We start from the raw sequence: 22,569 nt of genomic DNA on the forward strand, positions 1-22,569 counted from the left end.
ACATATAAAATATACCTTGAACCTCTTTGTTTTTTTATTTTTCATTTCAGTCTTCTTTCTTTTAATTTCTTATTTCATTCTTATTTTTTTTATAGATGTTTTTTTTTTGCAATTTAGTCCTTCACTTATATTTTCTCATATGTTTTATTTTTAATTTCAGTCCTTATTCTTTTAATTTCTAAGCTCGTTCCTATTCCTTTTATAGTTTCAGTCTTTATTCTTTTAATTTCTTTTTTCATTCTTATTCCTTTCAAAGAAGTTTTTTTTTTCAATTTAATCCTTCAATTATAATTTATTATTTTGATTTTTTTATGTAAGGAAACACATCAAAATAGCTTGCATATCTAATATATATTTTTAAAAAATTATAACTTCTAACAGAACGCAAGTTAAATAGCTAGTTTTAATAAATAAACCAAGTAGGTTTATTAATGAAGCTTTATAATAGATTTGAGTTAATGCTCATGAAACCATCATTTCATCAATCTTGATTAACATGGTAATTCAATAATTTATAATCCCAATTCATTTTTTTGTTTCAATGATGCTGGTTTTGAGAAGGAGTGATGGTCTATTATTTATTCTCTCTAATTTATTTTGATTTTTGATTCAAATTCTAATACTTATTAAATATTAAAAAATTAACTATGAGATTTATTATATTTGTTTTTTATTTGTAAGTGAAATCTATGGGAGGAAATTATAGCAATCAAATATACTGCGTGCCAGCTATGAGCTGATCTCTTAGTAAGTTAAGCATTGACTACACATAAAAAAAATAAAAAAAGCCACGCACTCCTAAATTAGATCAAACGCGCCTCTGGAATCTCTTACACAAATCCAACAAACATCGAGAAATAGCCTACTCCAACCTGTCCCACCCCCTTATTATCTTTAATCACCCATTATTTACTCAATATAATATTAGATACCCTAAACTCTAGTTAATTAAAAACTAATCCAAAACTAATTAGGGTAACTCACCAAACAAAACGACAAAACCCAACGCCTACTTATGTGACCATTTCGCTTATCGTAAGGCCATTTTTTTGCTTCTTTTCCCTTTCCAGTGAAGCCAAAGAGAGACCAAACTTCTCCACCTCATGGCCGTCTCTTCTTGTCCGTGTCCTAAGCTCTTCGTCGCATCCTCTTTCGAGTGCCGTTCCGACTCCTCCTCCTCAAGCGCGGACCAGCCCAGTCAAGGCCGATCCAACTCCGCTCGCCATGGAACCACACCCTTTTTATCTGGCGCCGGCATGTCCTCTCTGATTCTCAAATTTCCTCCCAACTTCGTTCGCCAGCTTAGCACTAAAGCTCGAAGAAACTGCAGCAACATCGGCGTAGCGCAAATCGTTGCTGCCTCGTGGTCAAACAACTCCGCCGCAGGTGCTTCCTCCGCGGCGGCGGCGGCTGCTGCTGCAGCTGCTGCCTCCGCAATCCCCGCAGCCGAGCCGGCCGTGACCTTGGCCGGAAATGAGGTGGCGGGAATTGATAGCAGTGATAATAAGAATGTAAGTGTTGTACAGTTGGAGGATTTGAGTAGCGATTTGGAATACAAGTCGTTTTTGAGTTCTGATGGAAGCATTGCAGTTCACGCTGGTAAGCATTCAAATCTGATTTCGCTTTTCTTTTTTTGAATTTATTATTATTATTATTAATTAATTTCTTTTTGGTTGTGTGAAGGTGAAAGATTAGGTCGCGGTATAGTGACAGATGCAATCACGACTCCGGTGGTTAATACTTCTGCTTATTTCTTTAAGAAAACCCAAGAGCTTATTGATTTCAAGGTAATAATAATATCATAATTATGCATTTTAAGGCTTCCAAGTTCTACGTTGAAATCATTTCTATGCCATTTGATGTTCCTATTTGTATTAATGAAATCTGCGAGAATGGATTAATGATGTGCTATAATGTATTGATTAGTTTTGTGGTAATCTACAATGTTGTTACAGGAGAAGCGCCATGCAAGTTATGAATATGGTAGGTATGGAAATCCGACCACACAGGTTTTGGAGGACAAGATAAGGTTTGTGTTTAGTAGTTAGTTTGGGGTTTGTTAGACTTGTATGGTTGCATGATGATTAATAAGAGTGTGTCTGTGTCGTGTTTGTTTTTTCAATTCAGTGAGCTTGAAGGAGCGGAATCAACATTGATTTTGGCATCTGGGATGTGTGCTAGTACTGTCTTGTTGTTGGCGTTGGTACCTGCTGGTGGTCATCTTGTGACAACCACAGATTGCTATAGGAAGACTAGGATTTTCATGGAGACTTTTCTTCCTAAGATGGGGATCACGGTATGGATTCTTTCATTTGCATGCTGTTGCTTGTGTGCTTTGAGGTTGTGAAAACTTGTTGTTTCATTTATTTTGTTTCAAGAGAACAGATCAAGTTTTTAACTATTCTTTTCGTAGAATTTGTAATAACGTGTAAAAATTTCTTTTCTAATGTTGGGAATTAACTGCAGTTTTACAAAAGGATCTTAATGCATAACTTTTCTTTTATCATGTTTTAAAAATATGTACATTTGTATTTCTGAATATAGGAGGAGTTCCTTGCAATCTGTCTACGCGAGATTGTTTGAGGTTAATAATACATAGATCCACTCCTTCATGTTTGGTAGATCCATGTCAAATTTTGTATCTTATTTTCTTTAAGATTTGGTTAATCACACGTTTTGCGTGATAATATTTTTTTGGGGGATGTTTTGGTGTCATTCTGCTTTGATTTTGATCATTATTCATTATGCAGGTTACTGTGATTGACCCTGCAGATGTGAAAGCTTTGGAATCTGCACTTGAGATCAACAAAGTCAGTAGTGCAGAATAGTTTATTATATTATTGAAAGTCTTCTTTGAGCATGTTACTTTAATGACATGTCATCCTAAATTGCATGGCATAATAATTCTGTGCAGGTTTCTCTTTTCTTCACCGAGTCTCCTACCAATCCATTCCTGAGATGTGTTGACATTGAATTGGTTTCAGAGCTTTGCCACAGAAAAGGAGCATTAGTCTGCATTGATGGTACCTTTGCAACACCTCTAAACCAGAAAGCCCTTGCTCTTGGAGCTGATCTTATTCTGCACTCTGCAACAAAGTTCATCGGGGGACACAATGATGTAGGTTTGCGAAATTGGTTTAATCATTTAATTAAATTTTGTCAACAAATGAACTGCCAATTTTCTCCAACTTAAATCATTGGATACATACATCTATTCCAGGTCCTTGGAGGATGCATAAGTGGTTCTACAAAGGTAGTTTCAGAGATTCGTAATTTGCATCATGTTTTGGGAGGTACACTCAACCCGGTGAGTACTTTGATTAATTAAACTTCTGGATAATATATATAATGCAGAATTTTATATATAAATTCTTCCTGCTACTATGAAGAATAACTTAAGGTTCCTTTTTTTCCTCTTCGTTTTCAAAAGAATGCTGCCTATCTGATCATCCGAGGCATGAAGACACTGCATCTTCGTGTACAGCAACAGAACTCAACAGCATTGAGGATGGCCAAAATTTTAGAGGCGCATCCCAAGGTATGTATGTTATAATGAACTCTAATTTTTATATTTCTCTGTCCTCTGATGAAGAATCCTCTCCAGTGACATTGGTATACCTAAATATTGTATAGAAAATACTAAAGGGGATTTTATATTTTCCACACATTGTAGGGATCATCATTGTTAAAACTTTCTGAGAAACATCAAGCTATATGTTTACCAAATTAGCTTCTTTTGCAATTGATCCATTTAGTCGTTTTATGTTGGATATGGAACTTGAGTTTACCTTTGTAAAGCATGCAAGCATGTTGGTCCCTTGTCTGTATAATTAAGCAGCAAGGTGGTTTTGATGGTGGACTAAGAGATTCTTACTGAATTATTTAGTGCTTTTAATTCTAAAATGTTTTCTTCATGCAGAGCTATATGGTCCTCTGGTAAGAAAGTGGATCATTTTTCTCTTCAATTTTCATCGAACTGTTTGGTATATATAACAAGTGTATAGAAAGGAGACCATAAGTATACATGATATTACCTTTGCTCCACAAGTGTCTTCTTTGACTATGCACACATATTAAGAATGACTGATGAATTTTGTGTGAAGTCATCTCTTTTTATTTGGTTTTGAATATTGTCCTTCCATGATGAAGGCAGTTGTAGAAAAACTGTTGAGTTTAATTTAATAAAAACAAAATAGGAAGTTTGAGATAATGGATATAAATATTGGGATAAACAAAAAGGGAAATGAGGACATCCTTTTATTGGAGCCGAGGGAGCATATGGTTTTTGGTTTTGAACATAAAGCCACTGTATTGTGTATCAAAACTCAGGAAGACTCATGCAATGATACTCGCAGGTGAGGTGCGTTTATTATCCAGGCTTGCCAAGTCATCCTGAACATCACATTGCCAAGAAGCAGATGACTGGTTTTGGTGGTGTGGTGAGCTTCGAGGTGGGTGTTTCTGACTGCTTGAGTTGAATGTGTTAATGGCTTGGCAGTACATCTGTAATTGTTATATAATATTCTTAAGCGCTTTTCCTCTTTGATGTTTCAGGTTGATGGAGACTTGCTCATAACCTCAAAATTTGTGGATGCATTGAAAATCCCTTATATTGCCCCTTCTTTTGGAGGCTGCGAGAGCATTGTGGATCAGCCAGCCATTATGTCTTACTGGTATGTAATTAATCTTCCTCGTGTATATATTTTCATGTTCCCTTCTGTTGTGGGTTGGCTGACTATGAGCTTAGTCAATCTGTTTAAGAAACAAAACTAAACTCTTTGGTCGGAAGAAAACCAAAATCTTGCCTATCTAAGCATTGAATTGTGTGTTTTTGTAGAAATTTTCTTGCCTTAACATAGAGGACATATTTCTTCTTTTCAACCGTCTAAATGAAAAAATATTTTTTTTTTGTTGAAGCAGCAGAGTATATATTTGGAAGGTTTATGTTTTTACACATGCCTTTGTGTGACAGTTTCTGGTATCTGGAAAGGGCTAACTAACAAAATAGACGCAACTGTTATAATTATTCTTGCGAGTTATGTTAATGCATGCTCATGGTTCTATGATATCTCTCATCAATTCATTCTCCCCTTGAATTTGAAAACAGGGATCTGAGTCGATCAGAGAGAGAAAAGTATGGGATTAAGGACAACTTGGTTCGGTTCAGCTTTGGAGTTGAAGACTTCGAAGATTTGAAGGCTGATATACTTCAAGCTCTGGAGACCATAGAGAGTGCTTGAAGCTGCCTGGGAGCAGTTGCTTTGAAGGCTCGATGCACTGTCAAAGCTTGGAGACCATAGACGGCTCCTCACCTACCCCTTTAATTTTTTTCTTTTCTTTTCTTAAGGTTTTCCTTTCGTAACTGCGTTTGATCACCTTATTTACAGTTTCTGTTCTGTCGACGAAACACTGTGAAACCTTTTTATCTATTAGCCATTTCTCTATTTTCTGCGTTGACTCTTGTGCTCATGTTCCTGGCTAGAAACAATCTTTGTTTTCCTTGTTTGAATCATTGATGAATCTTCTCTCAACCGATCCAAGTGCGTAGAGCCATGGGCCTTTTCTTCTTGGGAAACAGCTGGTTGGCATTTAAGTGCTTTTTTTTTTTGACATTATAAAGTGTACGACTGCGATTTCAACGGTGGAAATCAAAACCGGACTGTGGCCACTATGTAAGCACAAAATCCACGTATGATTGGCTTGCAAGGCAGGCAAGATCCACGTATGATTGAAGCAAGCAGTGGACCTGGTCGGGATCCGTTTTGGGTAAAAATCAAGGGACAAGGCTGAAGGAGCAAAAAGCTTTACGTCACCAAGGCCGAAAAAAACCTGGCTTTCCTCGAGCAAGTTGTACTCGCACTCGGCTCAGGAACCATCGATCGATGACGGACTACCTTTTAGATTTGGAAATAAGAGAGCTGACGATAATTTTGGTGAAGTGACGGGTGGTTAGGTATTATTATTTTTGTTTTTTTAAAATATTTTTGAAAAAAATTTAATTTTTTTATTTTTTTATTAATTTTAAATTACAAATCATTTTGTGTAGATGTAAAAATAATTTTTTTAAAAATAATAAAAAATATTATTAACATATATTTTGATATAAAAAATTATTTTGGAAAACAAATTTTTAATTAACTTTAAAATAATACACACATTTTAAGAACAAGCCAATATTATTTAATTAATAAGTCTGTAGATTAAATTAAATTATTAAAAGAACATGACCATTAGAGGAGTGGTTCCTCTCCTTTTTTTTTATTTTTTTAATTTTAAATTACTTATATATATTTTTTTAATTTAGATTATCATAACATCAAATAAGTGTTTGTATTTAGTTGATAGTGTATTTTTATTATCATATTATTAAATAATAATAAAAAAAAAAACAGCATTGTTAAAGTTAGTGGAGTATGTGATCCAAGGCTTCCAAGCCACAAAATCCAAAAGATATTATCTAATTTTTTTAAAAAATTTAAACTATTATATTTAAACATGTCAAATCAATTAGATTAAATTAAAATAATTATTTATGTGGAATAATTTTTAATTCAAAATAAACAAGAAACTAGATCAAGAGATTTTAATATTGATTAGATCAAACAGTTTTTATCAAAACATTTTTTTACATGTTATTTTATTTTGAACAAGTCTCATCTATTATTTAATCCATCTTTATATATATATATAGTTGTAAGCCTGCATATTCCTCTATCTTTTTTAAGTCGCATCTCCCATCCACTTTCCAAATATTCCAAAATTCCTCCTTACCCTTTAGGATTCTTTTATCATGGGTTTTTTCCCCTTACTATACACACTTTGATGCTCTTTGTCTCTTTGTTTTACAAATACATGGAATGCAGCACAGCACAGCACCGCACAAATCCATAAGCATACCATCAAGCCATGAAGTTTGGAAAAGAATTCAAGACCCACCTAGAAGAAACCCTTCCTGAGTGGAGGGACAAGTTTCTCTGCTACAAGCCCCTCAAGAAACTCCTCAAACAATTACCTCCCACCGTTGATTCTCTCAACCTTGATCGCCCCGTTAATTTTCAACTCCATCCACACCCTCCTCCGCTCACTGGTGATGTTCATGGCAATACTAATAGGCCTTTGGTGGATTTGCAAGAATGGTTTGTTAGAATTCTTAATGAAGAGCTTGACAAGTTCAATGATTTCTATGTTGATAAAGAAGAAGACTTTGTTATACGCCTTCAGGTTTCTTTCTTGATTTTTCTTTTCTTTCTTTGTTTTACATGTTTATAGCTTTGTGCATGTGGGTTTTTAATTTCGAGGCTTTTGTTTATTATAGCTCTGGGAATTTAAGGTATTGTGGTTTGATGGTGGCTTTTAACGTTTTTCCCATATGCATGTTTGGTAAATCCGAACTCATAGGTCTGGTTTAAGGGTTTTGTAAGTTTTTGAATAATCAGGAGAGGAGTAGAATGGAGAAGACATCGTGACTTCATTGGAACAGGAGAATAGTGGGATGTCAAGGAAAAAAGACGCATAAAAGTGAGTGGCTTTCCTTTCCCTGGTAGTGCTGGGTGGTGTTGTCAGACAGTATGTGAAGAGGAGATTGTCGATGGGATTGGAGGGGCTTGATAAAGTTAAGAATATCTTTTCCAGTTTGTGGAACTTGCTGAAGTAGAGCAGAGTATTTTGTAGTATAGTTATAAGGCCAACCATCGTCAATTATAGGTGACAATGGGATTGTTGGAAGTCAGTTGAGGGAATTGAGGGTGCTGAAATGAGGATATTCAAATGAAATGCCAGGTCGTCAATATATGAGAATTCTGATCATGCAGAAAAGATAACTGACAGATTGGACTGGATGATTTTTCCCTTTTCATTTGACCGCATGTGTTTTGAGATTAGTTAGGGATAGTAAAGTTGCTAAGAGGGCCAGCAGATCGTAAATGAGAAAGAAAAGGGGGGCGGTGAGGGAACATGTTGTATCATAATCTAGAATAGATCGGGTTGTGATTTGTGAATAATATTAGTAGCCATGGAAGAAATTTTGTTTAGCTACTATTAATCTTAGTTTCAGTGTCTCTGAAACATAATTTTATATTTATCAGTATTAAAAGCATATGCTAGGTTTATTGCTTACAATTTGATGTCTTTAGAGTCACCTCCATATCGTTACAGAACTAGCCAGGGGTTGTGATTTGTGAATAATATTAGGAGCCATAGAAGAAATTTTGCAGCCAAACCCATGCAGTTGGGAGCAACTGTTCTGTGTTTTATTTATTAATCTTAGTTTCAGTGTCTCTGAAACATAATTTTATATTTATCAGTATTAAAAGCATATGCTAGGTTTATTGCTTACAATTTGATGTCTTTAGAATCACCTCCATATCGTTACAGAACTAGCCAGGTCATGTCATGCTCATACTGCATGAAGTTGTAAGAAGATGCCAACTCGTGGAGGGTCCTTTGATATTAAGGTTCCCGATGCATTCTCACAAAACTATGTGACTTTAATGACCAGAATTCTGAGCAGGTTTTTTCTGATGGGAAAATGCTTCTAATCCTTTCTAGTGTCAAGCATGTCTTTTCATAATGTACAATGTCCATTACTCGCAAGATTTTCCAATATTAAACAGAATACAGCGGTCTCAAGATTTAGCTAATTATATAATCATGATGAAATCATAGCACAGTTTCGAACCATCACCCTTCTTTGCTATTAAACAGTGTTAAGACGATGCAGAAGAGATGGATCATTATTCTGGTTTGTTTGAACTGAAACAGGAAAAATTATCCTAGAACCAATAAGATCTCTCCTCTCCTGAGTGATAAGTCATCCTTTTACCACCTTTATGGCCAGGTTACTCATTATAGTAAATTTACATAGCACGGTGTGATAGTCATATTTTTTATACTAAATATTTGAGCACTTTGGCAATAAAAATTAAGCAGATTCCTCTTCTAGTTATCACATGCAACAAAATCCACACCAAACCACTCTCCTTCCTCAGTGTTCATGCTTGCATGGTTAATAGAATATTGTAAAACTCATGCTGGTAATATAAATTTAGCTCTAACTAAATCTTTGTTTATGCCACTGGGATGCTTGAAATACCAAATTTTTTCTGTACATTTGTTAGAAAGTCTTCATTGCCAAAAAAAAAAAAAAAAAAAACAAATCGCTGAAGAATTTTGTGTATGTTTATACGTGACCTGTCGTGTTCAGAGTTATAAGTTGCTATGCACTCATGCTGGTGTGTTTCTTTACTGAATCGTATATTTGATTTCAACAGGAGCTGAAGGAAAGAATTGAAAGTCTAAAGGAAAATAGCAGCAAGGATGGAGTTTTTACATCAGAGAGTGAATTTAGTGAAGAAATGATGGATATTCGTAAAGACTTGGTCACCATTCATGGAGAGATGGTGCTTCTAAAAAATTATAGCTCCTTAAATTTTGCAGGTATTGCAGATGCATTTATTGTTTTACACCTAGCTGTCTACAAGCACCGTAGCTAATGACTTTTGTATTGTATCAAACATTATGGGTTAAATATAGATTGGTTGCTAAGACAATATTCAATGTTTTTCTCCTTTGATAGGGTTAGTGAAGATTTTGAAGAAGTATGATAAAAGGACAGGAGGATTGTTGCGCTTACCTTTCACACAACTTGCCCTTCATCAGCCTTTTTTCACAACAGAGCCTCTAACAAGGTTGGTCCATGAATGCGAGGATAATCTTGAGCTCCTTTTTCCATTGGAGGCAGAAGTCATTGAATCGACCAACATCGTACAAGATCAATCAAATCCATCTCTGAATAACACAACAAGTATCTCACCTGGGCCTCCGACAACACTTGGGGAGGAAACCATCGACATATATCGCAGCACCCTTGCAGCCATGAAAGCCATACGAGGCCTTCAAAAGGCAAGCTCCACCTCCAATCCACTATCATTTTCATCTTTCTTCAAGATCCAGGATGATGAAAGTACTGGTGCTGTAACAGCTGCAAACTCAACTTCAAACTCTTCAGCCACAATGCATGATGGAGAGGAGATTGATCAAGAAGATGTGCATTCTGTTTAACAATACCCCCCCCCCCCCCCCCTTTTTTTTTTGAAACGAAGTTTTCAATTGGTGGAAGCTGGATAATCAACGTGTATCATTATTTCCCAGGTGCTATAAGCTGCGAACAAAATATAAAATTGTAGATGTTTTTTCTTGGCGCAGATAATCTAGCGGGAGAGGACATATTCATGTGTTAAGGGAGATTCTGATATTTCCCGGAAACTCGAGTAAATTCTGGTCTCAAATGCAGGATTTGATTATCGTTTGCTGCTTCCCCTGTCGCTGGGTCTGCCAATTCATGTTTGGGAATAAAGCCTTCAATTGTTATGTCCATTATCATGACACTGCACATTCTATGGCACCATTATCGTCACCCATTTGTTCTCCTTAATTTTTATTTATTTATTGTTTTCAACTGAATACAGGAATTCCTCTAGACTTGTAGGATTTGCTTCATGAGGGTGGGCATATCGAGGCAAATGAAATAATAATCACAGAAATTAGTTGTCGTATGCAACTCTCTAGTTCATGCGCGTGGCTGTCCTCTCAATATTTCCCTTTCAACCGTACATCTCCAGTCTACCGACGACACACACAGACAACGTAATGGACAATAAAAGAGAAAGATGGTGCATGCATGTGACTTTGGTACTTGTATTATTCTGTCCTCCATCATCAACTCTTCTCTCTGCTTTACATGTCTATACACGTTTGTCTTCGTAGTAAAAAGGCAGGGGTACCGACTTAAATGCCCGATATTTGCCGACGTTGTTCAAGTGCTCGTTCTCCAGCCTGTTCCATAAAAACCAAAACATGAATTCAATGGTCAAATGCATCACCACGTTCTTACATAATTATATAGAATACACTAAAAAGGTTTTAGTGTGGATGAATTGCTCAGATCTACATTGTGTTCTCAAAATAATTTCGATTTATTGTTTATTTTCTAACCATTCATTTTAGCTCTAAAAGTTTTTTAAGCAGATTTAATTTTAATTGCTTTTGATTTTTTAAATAATAATAGAATTAGAAAAAGAAAGACTAAAAAAATTAAAAAAAAATCAGTGGCGTAGCATGGATTTTGCAAAACACACGTATATGTTCTCAATCTTTAAAAATAACACAATTTATATAACTTAGATCTCTTTCAATTTTCAAAATCCATTTTTAATACAAAAATTTATTTATATTATTTTTCAATCTCTGGTTATAAAGAGATGAATCATCAAATTACTGCAGTTTGTTTTTTGATTATTTAGCTTTTTTTAAGTAGTGATTGTTTTTTATGTGTATAAGTTTTTAAGAAGTTAGTATGATACACACTTTTATTTTTCATTTTATATAGATTAAATTTATTTTTAAAAACAATAAAAATTTATTTTTGAATAATATTTTTAATATTTGAAGTCTTGCACATTATTTTTCTTTTTTTTTATTCAATTAATTTATATGTGTGTCAGTTTTTATTATCATTTTATTTAATAAAAAATAATTTTAATAAATAAATTTATTAAACACAACCGGCTAAATAGCTAGTGTTGCAAAATTAAATATCTTGATCTATATCTATCTTTTAATTTTTTCAATTTTATTTTTATTTATTGTTAATGATTTTTTTTCTTATTTATTTACACAATTAGTTTTTAATTTATTTAATTAACGAGTGTATACTTTGTTTTTTTATGAATAATTAATAAATATTTTTATGTAAAAAAACACATTGAAAAAATTTACATATTTAAATTTTTTATTAATAAAAAAAATATCCGACCCACTTGCTAAACTTTGCATGCTTGGCATTTATTAAGGCAGAAAAATGGGGTAGATTAAAGGGTTAGTAATCTTAGAAAAAGCTAACTTAAGTGTTCATACATTTGCAAGAAAGGCTTCTGCTTCCCACCTAATTGTTTAGAATCTTGTCACAAATTAGGCCACCTAACAGTGAATTCCGACAACATTGAACCTAAGAAGTCAAAAATCTAACCACTTTTATCGCAACTTCAACGAGTTATTCTTTTTCTTCAATTTCTGGTGGAAAATAGCAAGAATGGAGGAGCAGGAAGGGTTGGATCATACCTGAAGAAATTCCAAATGCCACGGCGTATTATCTCCAAGCATGCAACAATTGCTGTCAAGGCTTTTCTGTGCAAGAAAGGTGTTTGTCTAAACCCTAACACTGTCTGCATCCATGCAAGTCTTAAGACAACATTCAGCACCTGCAAATCTCCCATGGGTTAGGGTTAATGAGCAGGCGGTAGGAAGAAGAAGGACATTTAAGCTATGTAACACGTTACCATTGCTACAAAGTAAACACTTCTGTTAGGAATAGCAAGTTTATCTCTCAGCCATGGGTTTCTTGAATCTCGCTGAAGAAGTCCCCAGTCAACTACAATGTCCCAATATGTAGCCATAATCGTTGCAGCACCTGAAGTGGCTGCAGCAAATATCTTCAAAGTCATTCCCATTCTCAAATCATATGCTGTTCTCGCGGCCACAGCGACAATTATTAAAAAGTATTTTAGTCCATTGTATGCCTGCCCTGAGTCTCTCTCTTCAAACAGGCGGCGAAGGCACTAAAACACCGCAGTCTATTGTCAGAAAAAAATGTTCAAGAACATGGCATTATGCATCAAGAATGAGAACAGAGAAGAAAAGGATGGAGAAATATTGGAGAAGAATGATGCTATAGATGAACTCTTGCTTCAACAGCAACATATATACCTGAAGGAACCGAAACCAATATGGAATCATTGCTACGACAAAGTAGAAGCTTTCAAAAACTTTACTTCCACTACATATGTTCGTCCTTGTTGTGAAGTCTCCCCAACCATAGTAGCAAATGTAAAACTCCAAATTCCTGAGAGCTTGTACCTGGTTTTTGATAGAGAAAACGTTAACGAATTAGACCATATCTTTTGAGAGGTTATGAAGAAAACTGCTTTGGCATCTGTCTAGGAGCCACAACCACATCTGTCGGTAGTTTGTCACCAGGTAATAAATGTAGTGACAACATCCAGACAACTTATCTAAAATCAAATCATGGACAAATAGTGGAATCTAGCATCGAGTAAAAAAGAGACGGTAGGAGATATCTGCACCTGACTGGTAAGCTGATCAGCCAAGAAGAAATCTGGCAGGGTAACCTACAGAAGCAAAAAGGAAAACTTGAGTTTTGTAAGAGAAAGTATATTGTTATGCCTCTGGGATTTCTTAATCATGTTACCTTATAAAGAGGAGCGAAAAGACAGTGCAAAGCACAGTGGATCAGAAAGTACCGACTCGATCGATATATGACATTGAAAGGACAGAAGATGATGACAAGCACAAGCTGCAAATAAGAACAAGGCTCAGGCTTGGAAAGAAAATGTTATTATATCACAAGTTAATCACAACATAGCATTTAACTAAGAAAGTTGCCCTCGAACAAATGAGATAATGAATCAAGTGCAGCGTATAGATGATTACATACAGTGAGCAAGGCCAGAGGAATCAATTCAGTAATTGCTGTGAAGCTTTTTGTTCTTGGGTCCATCTCCATATCCAAATTTGAGAGGACACCACCCAATGCAAGCACTGAAAGACCTGAAGCAAGGAGGAGGACTTCTCTATAGCCCAGTTCTGTTCCTTGCTTAAACCCAAATATGAACGCATAATTGATCCGATAACGCTTCCAGAAGTAAATGTTAGCAGAATACATGAGCATATGCAGGACAACGAATCCAAACAATCTGCAGTGAAGCGAAGCAAAATTATTATACAAAACAGAAAGAAACATACAAAAGTCTTGCAAGAAAGGAGCATATGCATTCAAATGCTTGAAGGATGCCATCCTTTGGATGCGGAAATGTGTATGATACTGTGATTTTCACTGTAAACACCACGACTTACGAGTAAAGTGGAAATATGTTGTCCATATATTTAGGACCTCCTTCACTATTGAGGATATCCCTGGCATGTATAAGCACAACGAGTGCTATCAAAAGCGCTGCTGAGCATCCTGTGAAGAAACCTGCAGACCTAGAAGGATTCAACTGTTGAAAAGCATATATGAAGGCCTATGTTTCATATTCAAGATTTCTTAGAAAAATTACGGAAGTGGCGATTGATCATCACTAGAGGTACTCTTGCGCATGATCTCAACCCTACATTAGCATCATGCAACTTTATAAGATTCACAATCATATCTTACCCATTGAAAATGTAATTCTATGTCTTTCCTTTTTAGGCTTTGGTCTTAAAGTGTTCATTCCTTTTCTATGATTCCCATTTGAAAAATGCTTGATGAAGGTTGCCTCCACTCTTTCCATGAGCTTTGTAACCTGTGCGGGGAACAAATTGAAGAAAAAAGAAAAGTCGGTGAAAATTCAAAAAAAGAAATCCACTCTAGTGAATAAACAGTATTCCCTAGTAGTCTAACCTCATCAGAGCTGCCAAGATAAGAATCGTCCACCATATTCAAGTAAGACTTGGATGCATTTCGCACAGTGATCTGCAATAACAAAGACAGTACAATTGATACCAAGAACTCCAGTTAAGATTAATTGCTGCATACAGAATCCACAGTACCTTGTCATATTTCTTCATTATCTTGGAGAATGCTAATTGGTTCAAGAAGCTGTTACACCATTCAGTAACTCAGTCACTTGTGTTGAAAACTCAAGTATTATGTTTTCTGGTAACTCTATACACAGAGAGGAGGAAAGACAATTACCAGTAACTTTTTAGAAGTCGAAGCTTTCTGTAGAATTCGACAAAAGCATGAGTCATAAGTTCTTCTGCCTTCCTCAGCTCTTCCTTGCTGTACGACAACTCTGATTTTGAACTTGAGATGACATTCTTTACTGTGGACACCGGAGTTTCAGGCTCAACATTGATCTTAACATGATCCAGAACTTCTAACGAAGCCGGTCTGAAGGTCTTCATATCTTTCTTGTATCCATTGGTTTTCCTCTGGGTATTGGAATTCTCGTTGTTGGTCCCTCTGTTACTATCCTCTGAATTTGCTTCTGCGCTCATCTCAACCTCTTGAATCACCTCCATACGTGACCAACCTTCACATTCGAAATCGTGTAGAACTTAGATTCAAGTATAATCATTCATTTGGCGCAAACAAAACCAAAATGTGCTACAATCTATCTCTACCAACAATCTCTTTAGAAATTAAATTAAATATCCTTTAAATGCTATCCATCTTTATTGAATATCAGGAAATCTTGGAACAAAACATCTGTTTCGGAGAGAGGAAGGGGGGGTGGGGAATTATAGAAAACAGCATAATTCTTTCAAGACTCAGCGCAGATCTCTCTAACCTGGGTTTGTGCTGTTGATGGGAGGATGAACAACCGATGCGGACACTGAGGAGAAACCAGGGACGGCAAGATTCGCAATATTAGACCCACCAACAACCGGATCATCCACCCTGATCCTTAGCGCAATCAAAGCATCCATTTGCTTACTCAAATCATCTGCCTCTCCCATCACTTCCTCTACTTTGTTCTTATAAAAGTTGATTACCTTGTTAAACTCACCATCAAGACTCCTAAAGAACACAAGCTCTTTCTCTCCTCCTTCATCTGATGCATTGAGAAACATGGTCTGGTAATGCTCATCTCCTCCATTTTCTTGGACTGCACTTACTAGTATCACTTCATCTTCACTCTTTCTTGGTGAGCCTCTATACCGGCCTGTTAGGCCACTAAATGCTCTATAGAGTGACACCCTTCTCTTCAAAGAACCATGTGAGGTTGCTGCTGCCACAGGTGACGGTGCGCCTCTTAGCGTTCTGGAACGCAAGACATCTTTCAAGATTGTTTTGAGATGGTTGTAGTTCATGTATGCTTCCTGCCATTCTTGCACCATCTGTGCTGCAAATTCTTTCCCAAACTTCATCTTGTTTGGAAAGCAAAATGATTCTGCAGATGACCGATGTTTGTTCTTGGCCTATGGTCTAATGATTGTTACCAACTGATCAAGAGAAGATAGAAGAAGCTTCTGACACAGCAAGTACAATTTTCCACTCCCATTTCATATATATATATAAAGCAATTAGCAATAGCATTAGTCTTTAATCACGCAAAACTAGCAGGAAGTGCTTGAATGTTTATATATATATTAATTTATTTTTTCACAATGCCAGATATTGGAAACATAACAAATGAAAATAGGAAATATTCCATTTGAAGACGAGACATGTTGGTCAAGGAAATCATGAATATTCAGCCTTTGATTACGGTTGAAAAATCCTGTTATTTGGAAAGAAACAGCTAAGCTTTTTCTTCTTGGATTTTTATGTTTCTATTCGGTGGTCTATTCCAGCTACCAAACAGCACATCCCCTTTCATGTTTCCTACGATGCAAAAGCAAGGCATACTTTGAAAATTAATATCAAGGGAATATTTTTTAGGTTTTTTTTTTTTTATATGTAAAGGGATTATTTTTTCCGGTTTTTTTTTCTATTAAGTATTATTAAGGTTTTTAGTTTTTTTATATAAAAGGTTATAATAATTTTTTGATAAGTGGAAATATGAATAAGTAAAATTAAGTATTTGTTGAGTCTTTGTATATTTATGGTGTCTTTAATTTTTAAGGGTTTTGACATATAAAAAACCTATTCGTTTTCGTTTATCTTAGAACTCTTTAGCGTTATCATTAACCCAGCCTAATAGGTTAATTTTAAAATCTCTCAACTTGATTTCTCCCTTACCTTGAAATCATGTGAGAGTTATCCTGGCATGTCATAGCCAACTTAACAGGTTTAAAAATAACCTAAATAATTAGTCTTTTATCAAAATATTCAACATTAAATCTTTTAAAAAAAATATTCAGATAATGATACATTAAATCGACTTTAATTTCGTAGTTTAACTTTTCAAATAGGTAACACCCACAAACCATTAAAAAATAAAAAAAACAAAAATCAACTAAATTTAAAAAATCAAACATAAATCTAATTTGTCTTTTCTATCATGTTCAGAAAGAGAAAAATCATTTTTAATGAACTCTTTTAAAGAAAAAAAACTCATCGATATAAATATATTTTTTTAGTGGTTGTATTGGGGAATAGTGTTATCATTTTCCAATAAGTTTCTATGTTATCTTTTAAACTTAGAAACTAAAAAATAAATAAAATAAAATTTTAAATAAAAATAAAAATTTTGAAAATTTTGAGATGAGCAATATATTCTCTCCTTGTTATAAATTATTGTCCTCTCACTCTTTCGTAGATATTAAAGTGCATATAACCATACCTATAAGCAAAGGCAGAGGCAGTAGCAACTAGCATAGGCGGCATAAACTAGGGTTGTATAACTTTGATCATCGACGAACGGTGAGCAGCAGGGCTACAACGGTGAGCTGCAGGGCTACAAGTCCTTCATCGACGAACGGTGAGCAGCAGGGCTACAACGGTGAGCAGTAGGGCTACAAGTCCGCTACAAGTCCTTCATCGACGAACGGCGAGCAGCAGGGCTACAAGTCCTTCATCGACGGACGGTGGAAGGCCTGTAATAAGAAAGCTAAATTGTGGTCCTCTCACTCTTAGTTTTACCATTCTACAATATTTTAAAACTCTCTCTCGTCACAAGAGAATTAAATAAAAAGAAACAAATGAAAAAATTAATCATTAAAAGCTTAACTATAAAAGGTAGGTGGAGAATTAATTACAATGCATGTATCGAAGAGCCAACAGCCTCCCGCATGGAAAAACATGCATGGGACCTCCCATGACCGCATGGAAGCCTAAGTTTGAACAAGGGACCATCTGTCTTATGGGATTCCCTACTTCTCATAAATGATAATGAAATACGAGCAGTGTTGTATTTCGTTATATTTGAAAATTAATTGTTGACAACAAGATTAATACCTAACCTTGATAACCTTCTCTCTCAATAACATATAATTAGCTAGGTAATTAATTTTATCCGTTTGAGTTTTATAAATTTTACAGTTCATTAAAAAATTTATATAATCATTAGTTTTAAAATTTATAAGATTAATTAAGTTATGTATAAGCTGATTTGAATACCAATATTAATTTAAAAAAAACACTTTAATTTTGGAGGCATAAATAAAAAAATTAATGTAACTTGAACAATGTCTACAGGGTCATCAAGTGGATCTAAAGTCTAAACACTTATCATTTTTCTATGTACAAGTCGCAGTCTTATGAACGAGTCAATTGTTTAGATGAAAAAACTTTTGAATTTTAATACCACCATTACTTAACTGATGCTAGTTGTTTGGACAAATTGCATATTCACATTCTGATCTCTTGTTAAGATAAATTGATCAAAATAAAGTATGAAAATAACTGGAGCTGGTTAAGCCAAGTGAATGAACATAGATTCGTGTTCTTCATATTATCCTATATTTTTTTTTTTATTATTAATATGGGTGTTTCAAACCAGCTTGCGTGCGTCTCGACTAATCCAACAAACTTTAAAATTAATAATCATATAAGTTTCTAGTAGCCATTATATTAGCAATCACAAAACTTGAATCTGAGAATACAAAAAAAAGTAAAAGTTTTTAATTCCAAACTAGGCTAGGTATGAAAAATGACTTAGGATGCTTTGAATAATACTTTGATAATAATTAAAAAAAATAAATAATCCAAACTGTTTGACCAACAATCAAATGGTTAGGTTATCCTTTCTCTTCTCTCTCTTTTTTTTATATATATATATATATATAGGTTGGCACGCAAAAGAATTAATACACGTGAATATACAAATTCCAAACAAAAATATTCTCAAACTATCTCTTTTTATTGATTGGCCAACATCTTCAATCAGGGCTACCCTCTCCAAGCGAATCAATCACGATCTTCCTCAAACCAGCTACTTCTTTGCACGATTAGAGGATTAGTCTCTTTTTTTTCCAGGTCACACAACTTTTTTTTAATATATTTATTTGGGATTTAACATGGCAGTATGAGAATCTTATAATATTGAAGGAAAAACTCACTCTTAATTTGGAAAATAAAAATAAAACTATGCTAATATAAAAAAATATTTTTTTATCATTAAATAAAAAAACATAAATTCCACAAGACTTTATAATTTTAATAGCCAAACATAAGATGAATAAGTTTTTTATAATAATAATAAGAATAAGTTTTAGTAAAATAAGAGAAAACTTACCCTCAATTTAAAATAACACAATTATTAATGTAGAATAACACATATACAATTACCTTTACATGATAAATTGTCGTTGGTTATCATTAGCAAAGGAATTTGGAAAATATTTTTTAAAAAATTTTAAAATTTTAAAATTTTTTTTATTTTAAATTAATATGTTTTTAATATTTACTTAATTTCAAAAATAATTTTTAAAAATTAAAAAAAATATTATTTTAATATATTTTAAAATAAAATACATTTTAAAAAATAAATATCAAACTTCCGAACACCCTCGGAATAACGTCGGAAGAGAGTTTGAGAAGCCGAATCCGGATTCCAGGCATTACATTTCGCAGACAAGACCCTTAAAACGACAAAACAAGCAGATATCCCATTCTTTCAAAGCTCAAATAAAAAACCTTGAAACACCTCAAAATCCAAAATTCGAGCTCCCTTTTGCTTCTTTGAAAAAAAAAAATGTCGAAATCAAATCTCTTAATGATAACAACTCTTGGGTTGTTTTTGACAATTACAGAATCGATGAGGTTTGATCTGCAATCAGGACACACAAAATGCATATCAGAGGATATAAAGAACAGCGCAATTACTGTTGGAAAGTACAATGCTGTCAATCCTAATGAGGGTTATCCTCTCCCTGATACCCACAAGCTTAATGTCAGGGTAATCTCTCAATTCCACTCTCTTAAACCCATTTACAAAAAAAAAAAAAATGTTCTGTTAAATTTATACATATTTGCATTTTTTGTTCATATCTGGGTTTGTATCTGTAATTGCATATCTGGGTCTGTGTCTGTATTTTGATAAAATAAATTAAAAAAATCAAACTTTTTGATATTAGAAACGTATCTTATCGTGGAGAAATTGCAATTAGATTTGTTGGGGACATTAGTGCAATGCTAACCAAGTAATAAATAATTATTGTTTTTGGTTTTTTATTGTGATTTTTGGCGTCAAATTTGGCGATGGTAATGGTGGCGGTGATACAGGTGACATCGCCATATGGGAACAATTATCACCATGGGGATCAGGTGGATTCAGGTAATTTTGCATTTACTGCAGCTGAGGCTGGTGATTACACTACTTGCTTTACGGCCCCTGATCACAAACCAGAAACCACTGTAGCTATTGAATTTGAATGGAAAACTGGTGTTGCTGCTAAGGATTGGTCTAAGATTGCTAAGAAGGAACAAGTTGAAGTAAGTGATTGTTTTGGCCTGTATTTTCTGTTTAATTTGACATTTTATGATAATTTGTTCATAAAGTTTACTCCTGTATATTGCTCCTGAAATGTTTTTTGCTTTGCTGAATGTATATTGCTATTTTTGGGTGGTTTTGGTGACAAAAATTCTTTTTTGTACAGCTCTTTTGAATTTGCTGATTCATTATTGATGGTATTTTTGGTAAAATTATTTTATTACATGCACTGATCATTTTTATCTTCTACAACTGTAATGGACAGTATAGCATGATCATGCATTTGCGAGCATTATCTGCTATATGAGCTGGGTTCTTAGTTAGACCTGGGTGAATTGAGCGTGGGGAGGACATTTTAAATTGAGATGGTATTATCAGTCATAGAAAGGGGTGAGTGTGGAAGGTGAGGATCAACAATTTAAAAGGGTTAAAAGGTTGGTGTCTTATTTAATTAATGCTTTAAGGAATCCTTCAAGTACCATCTACTCACATTATCTTCCAACCATAACCGATAGGAATAAACAGTTTTGTCAGCTCTGGGTTATGTTCTGGAGTTATTTTTTTACTTTTGAATGGGTTCTTTGACTTTCATGGCGCTGTCGATAAGTGATCAGGTTTTTTGGGGCCAAGGAATTTGAGTGTCTAATTGTTGTTAGGATGATGAACCAATAATCAAAAGGTAGTGACATGAAATAACAAGTACATGCAAAAAGGAAATATACTAAAAGCCCTCTGATGCCCAGTTTTGCATTTAGATCACAAGGGGATTTTTAATTCTGTTACAAATGTTATCTTCTCAGGATGTCAAATGTATGCTATTGCTAAGAATGTACTTTGTGAATAACTGGTTTAGTTTTTGTATGGAATATTCTAATCTTCCATTGGCAGTTGGAACTCCATTCCTAAAATGTTATTTCTATCCTTGGGCATCCTATTAAATATTGTGTATTCCTGTTAAATATGTTTGGTAGATGCATAATTTCTCTTGTTCTAGGTTATGGAAATTGAGTTGAAGAAATTACTGGATACTGTCACATCTATTAATGAAGAGATGTTTCATCTTCGTGTGAGGTATGAATGCCATTACTTTATTAAGCCAAGCCTTCATATCGTGTCTGGATAGGTTGGTGAGTGGTACTGGTTGTTCATGATACCATGCATTTCAACACTCTTTCTAGTTTGCTGTCACTGATTGTTTTTCAATATGTTGCTGCTACACGGTCGATGCTGCCAGTTTTCCAATGAGAGAGTCCAAATAAATCTTTGGTTAAATTAATAACCCTCAGATACCAAAAAGAAAACTTTTTTATCTACTCTGTTTTCATGAAAACGAAGTTCTTGGGCGTTATTATCTTAAGAGTTTTCCTTGGTTTTTTTTCTTTCTTTTGCTATTCATTTGACAGAGAAGCATTACTTTTACTCTAGATTTCATGTTCGCCTTTTCCTTTTCCCTGTTGGTGATCCAGGGAAGAAGAAATGCAAGAGCTTAATCAATCAACAAACTCCAAAATGGCTGGCCTTAGTTTCCTTTCACTTGTGGTTTGCTTATCTGTGGCTGGTTTACAGCTCTGGCATCTGAAGTCACATTTTGAGAGGAAGAAGCTGCTGTAGCTCTGCTTTTTTAATCACCCTTTTTTCTTATATCTCAAACTATTTATTCTCAGCAGTTAACTATTAACATTTTATATCCTCAATCTTAAACTTCAAGGACTGGCATCGCTAACAAATTTGTTGATTCCATGCAGTTCTTAGTGCTGAGAGATGTTGACAATAGAAAGTATAACCTCTATCTCATTTTCAGCATGTATTTGAATATTAATTAGTTGAAAACCAGTGCTGTAGTTGAATTGAAGGAGCTCCCAAGTTTATCTACTTGAGTTGCAGCATTTTCTTTAGCGTTGGAGGAGGGAGGATTTGAATATGGGATCTCCTCTGACTGATGGAGAATTAACGACAACAATGAGAACTCGTTTTTATTTATTTTGGAGTTTTAATAGTGTGATTATTCTGGATTTTATTTTAGGAATTTATTATTTAGCAGTTAAATTATAAATTTTGTTTTTTTTTTTTTTATTGAAACAAGTTTTATTCGATGATGCTTCTAATTTATGTTAGAGTTTGTTTGTTTTGTGTTTTAAAAATATTAAAATTTTTTATTTTTTTATTTTAAATTAATTTTTGTGTGTTTTCA

The 22,569-nt window shown here is 34.4% G+C and overlaps 4 protein-coding genes across 9 annotated transcripts; 3 read left to right on the forward strand and 1 right to left on the reverse strand.

Annotated features, from left to right (window-relative positions):
- The first annotated feature begins 1,039 nt into the window (after positions 1-1,039).
- LOC118049527 (cystathionine gamma-synthase 1, chloroplastic) lies at positions 1,040-5,444 on the forward strand. The gene is made up of 11 exons (XM_035059536.2): positions 1,040-1,599; positions 1,684-1,787; positions 1,956-2,029; positions 2,128-2,296; positions 2,751-2,810; positions 2,915-3,118; positions 3,221-3,307; positions 3,431-3,538; positions 4,356-4,451; positions 4,555-4,673; positions 5,108-5,444. Exons 1-11 carry the CDS (start codon positions 1,104-1,106, stop codon positions 5,238-5,240), a joined length of 1,650 nt encoding a protein of 549 aa, XP_034915427.1. The 5' UTR covers positions 1,040-1,103; the 3' UTR covers positions 5,241-5,444.
- Positions 5,445-6,714: 1,270 nt separating this feature from the next.
- LOC118049529 (SPX domain-containing protein 4) lies at positions 6,715-10,836 on the forward strand. Its single transcript, XM_035059545.2, has 3 exons — positions 6,715-7,221; positions 9,270-9,435; positions 9,575-10,836. The coding sequence occupies exons 1-3, from the start codon at positions 6,907-6,909 to the stop codon at positions 10,057-10,059; spliced, it is 966 nt and encodes a 321-aa protein (XP_034915436.1). The 5' UTR covers positions 6,715-6,906; the 3' UTR covers positions 10,060-10,836.
- LOC118049528 (phosphate transporter PHO1 homolog 9) lies at positions 10,512-17,617 on the reverse strand. Of its 5 annotated transcripts, none has more exons than XM_035059544.2 (14): positions 17,289-17,617; positions 15,351-15,981; positions 14,753-15,092; positions 14,608-14,656; positions 14,459-14,530; positions 14,231-14,360; positions 13,930-14,050; positions 13,511-13,769; positions 13,265-13,369; positions 13,140-13,184; positions 12,763-12,912; positions 12,336-12,614; positions 12,118-12,257; positions 10,512-10,833 (listed from the first exon to the last, which is right to left on the reverse strand). In XM_035059544.2, exons 2-14 carry the CDS (start codon positions 15,928-15,930, stop codon positions 10,743-10,745), a joined length of 2,361 nt encoding a protein of 786 aa, XP_034915435.1. In that variant the 5' UTR covers positions 15,931-15,981; positions 17,289-17,617; the 3' UTR covers positions 10,512-10,742. The 5 variants fall into 5 exon arrangements, with proteins under 5 accessions (XP_034915435.1, XP_034915433.1, XP_034915432.1 ...); XM_035059542.2 differs by having other exon boundaries at positions 15,351-15,988; XM_035059541.2 differs by having other exon boundaries at positions 15,351-16,005.
- Positions 17,618-19,423: 1,806 nt separating this feature from the next.
- Positions 19,424-22,451, forward strand: LOC118049530 (transmembrane emp24 domain-containing protein p24delta9). Of its 2 annotated transcripts, XM_073405739.1 has the most exons (5): positions 19,424-19,844; positions 20,171-20,222; positions 20,307-20,380; positions 21,373-21,449; positions 21,845-22,451. In XM_073405739.1, the coding sequence occupies exons 1-5, from the start codon at positions 19,641-19,643 to the stop codon at positions 21,987-21,989; spliced, it is 552 nt and encodes a 183-aa protein (XP_073261840.1). In that variant the 5' UTR covers positions 19,424-19,640; the 3' UTR covers positions 21,990-22,451. The 2 variants fall into 2 exon arrangements, with proteins under 2 accessions (XP_073261840.1, XP_034915437.1); XM_035059546.2 differs by having other exon boundaries at positions 20,171-20,380.
- The last annotated feature ends 118 nt before the right edge of the window (positions 22,452-22,569 follow it).

This window comes from Populus alba, chromosome 17, assembly GCF_005239225.2.
Source record: "Populus alba chromosome 17, ASM523922v2, whole genome shotgun sequence".
Lineage (NCBI taxonomy): Eukaryota > Viridiplantae > Streptophyta > Magnoliopsida > Malpighiales > Salicaceae > Populus > Populus alba.